At 27.3% G+C, this 1,867-nt stretch overlaps 1 protein-coding gene across 2 annotated transcripts in view; it reads right to left on the reverse strand.

The window, feature by feature from the left end:
- LOC107877699 (glyceraldehyde-3-phosphate dehydrogenase A, chloroplastic) overlaps positions 1-1,046 on the reverse strand; it is a 2,793-nt gene extending 1,747 nt beyond the window's left edge. The window contains exon 1 of one of the 2 annotated variants that reach the window (XM_016724391.2): positions 614-1,046. In XM_016724391.2, the coding sequence (XP_016579877.2) occupies positions 614-772 (159 nt within the window). In that variant the 5' untranslated portion in view covers positions 773-1,046. Of the gene's footprint in view, positions 1-433 lie in introns of both variants that reach the window. The other variant, XM_047406470.1, reaches the window with a different exon arrangement.
- Positions 1,047-1,867: the final 821 nt, after the last annotated feature.

Here is a 1,867-nt window from a genome sequence, read left to right on the forward strand (position 1 = left end):
ATTGACACACACATTATTTATGTATTTTTAATTTTATTTCAAAAATACAAGCTCCCCTCCAATTTCAAAAGATAAATTCCCCCTATCTTATACTATATAATGTTTAATTTACTTTTATTTTTAATCATTGACTTATTTTCTATTTAAAAATTAGCAATTTAAAATTTGAAATAGGCTTAAATCCAACGTTTTCTCATAACAACCATTTAGCAAACAAATCTTTCAGATTTTCTATTTTTCAAAAACTCTCTATTATTGTTTAAAATATAAAAGTGTATCAAATCAACTGTAGTGAATAACACTCTTTTGTCATATTAAACCAAATTAATGATATTTAATAATATTAAGTTTTCAAAGAATTATATGTTAAATTTTGACACTATCAATTATTATGTTTAAATATAAAAGTGCACCCGTAAAACTCAAATCTCACCTCCGCTACTAGAGTACTATGTTTGATATTTGGAACAAACATATAGTTGCACACGTACATTTGAAAAATAAGTTGCACCAATAGTTGCCCACGTAGGCTTGAAAGATAACTGCAGGCAATTAGTACGCTCGAAAAATAAGGCAGGGTGCTAGAATAGGTAGTAAGTATGGAATAACTTACAACAGAGTTATGGAAAGCAACAAAAGAGAGCAAGTCATCGTTAGCTTTCTTTCCGAATGGAAGGGCAAATGAGGTGCGAAGCCCAGTGAACTCTGAGAATGATCTTTTGTTGGTGACGTGGAGAGAAGAATTGGCTACTGATAAAGCAGCCGAAGCCATTGTGTGTTATCTATTCACAAGCTAGCACAACTGTCAGTATATTTAGTGAAGATAGGATGGAGTGGATGAGATTACGGATCATAGATAGCCTCTCACTCATTCTATGGCTCTCGTTTGCTACTACCACCACCTTATTATTAAAGATGAAAATATTTGTTCTGCTCAATGCGTAGTAAACTTTTTACCTCATTATAAATACGTTTTTAAAGATTATCAATCAACGATGTTAAATAGGGTTTACGTGTAGTCAGTCAATTGCGATCAAAACTTATTTGAACTCTATCTACATAAATTATACATATATAGAAACGTGAAGAAGCATGTATGTGATTTTACTATATTATCCCTTTTTAGTTATTATATGTCATTTAAAGTAAAATAGATATATCTGCAGCTGTTTCAATTGTAATTTCACTTTATCACCTTTAATTAATTGTTATAAGTCATCTAAGTATTAAAAAAATTTATTTAATAAAACATAAAATAAAAATAAAATAATAAACTAACTCTTGATATTTTAAATTACTTGACATCTTATATGAGGTTCGCTTAAATTTTTTCACAAATATTTTTTCTAGCAATTTTGTTATATCACTTTGTATTAGTTATTATGATTCATTTAATACATGTTTGATTCGTTACATCATGATAATTGATTGAGTCTTATGTATTAGAAAATTAATCGTGTTTAATAGAAAAAGTAAAATAGACATTTATGACATGTCTACTTCAGTTGTACGTTTTAATAGCAATATCACCCCTAATTAATTATTATAACTCATCTAAGCATTAAAATTTTAATAATATTTAATAAAAAAATAGACATAAATTAACTGTTGTTGTTTTAAATTAACTTGACATCTTATATAAGACTCAATTAAATTTTTTTCACAAATATATAGCAATTTTGTTATGTCACTTCTAATTAGTTATTATGACTCATTTAACACATGTTTGATTCGCTACATCGTGATATTTGGTTGGGTCTTACGTATTAGAAAATTAATCATGTTTAATAGAAAAAGTAAAATACATATTTATGACATGTCTACTCAGCTGTTTCAATCGTAATTTTATTTTAAAACCCCAAACTAA

This window comes from Capsicum annuum, chromosome 2, assembly GCF_002878395.1.
Source record: "Capsicum annuum cultivar UCD-10X-F1 chromosome 2, UCD10Xv1.1, whole genome shotgun sequence".
In the NCBI taxonomy this organism is placed as follows: domain Eukaryota; kingdom Viridiplantae; phylum Streptophyta; class Magnoliopsida; order Solanales; family Solanaceae; genus Capsicum; species Capsicum annuum.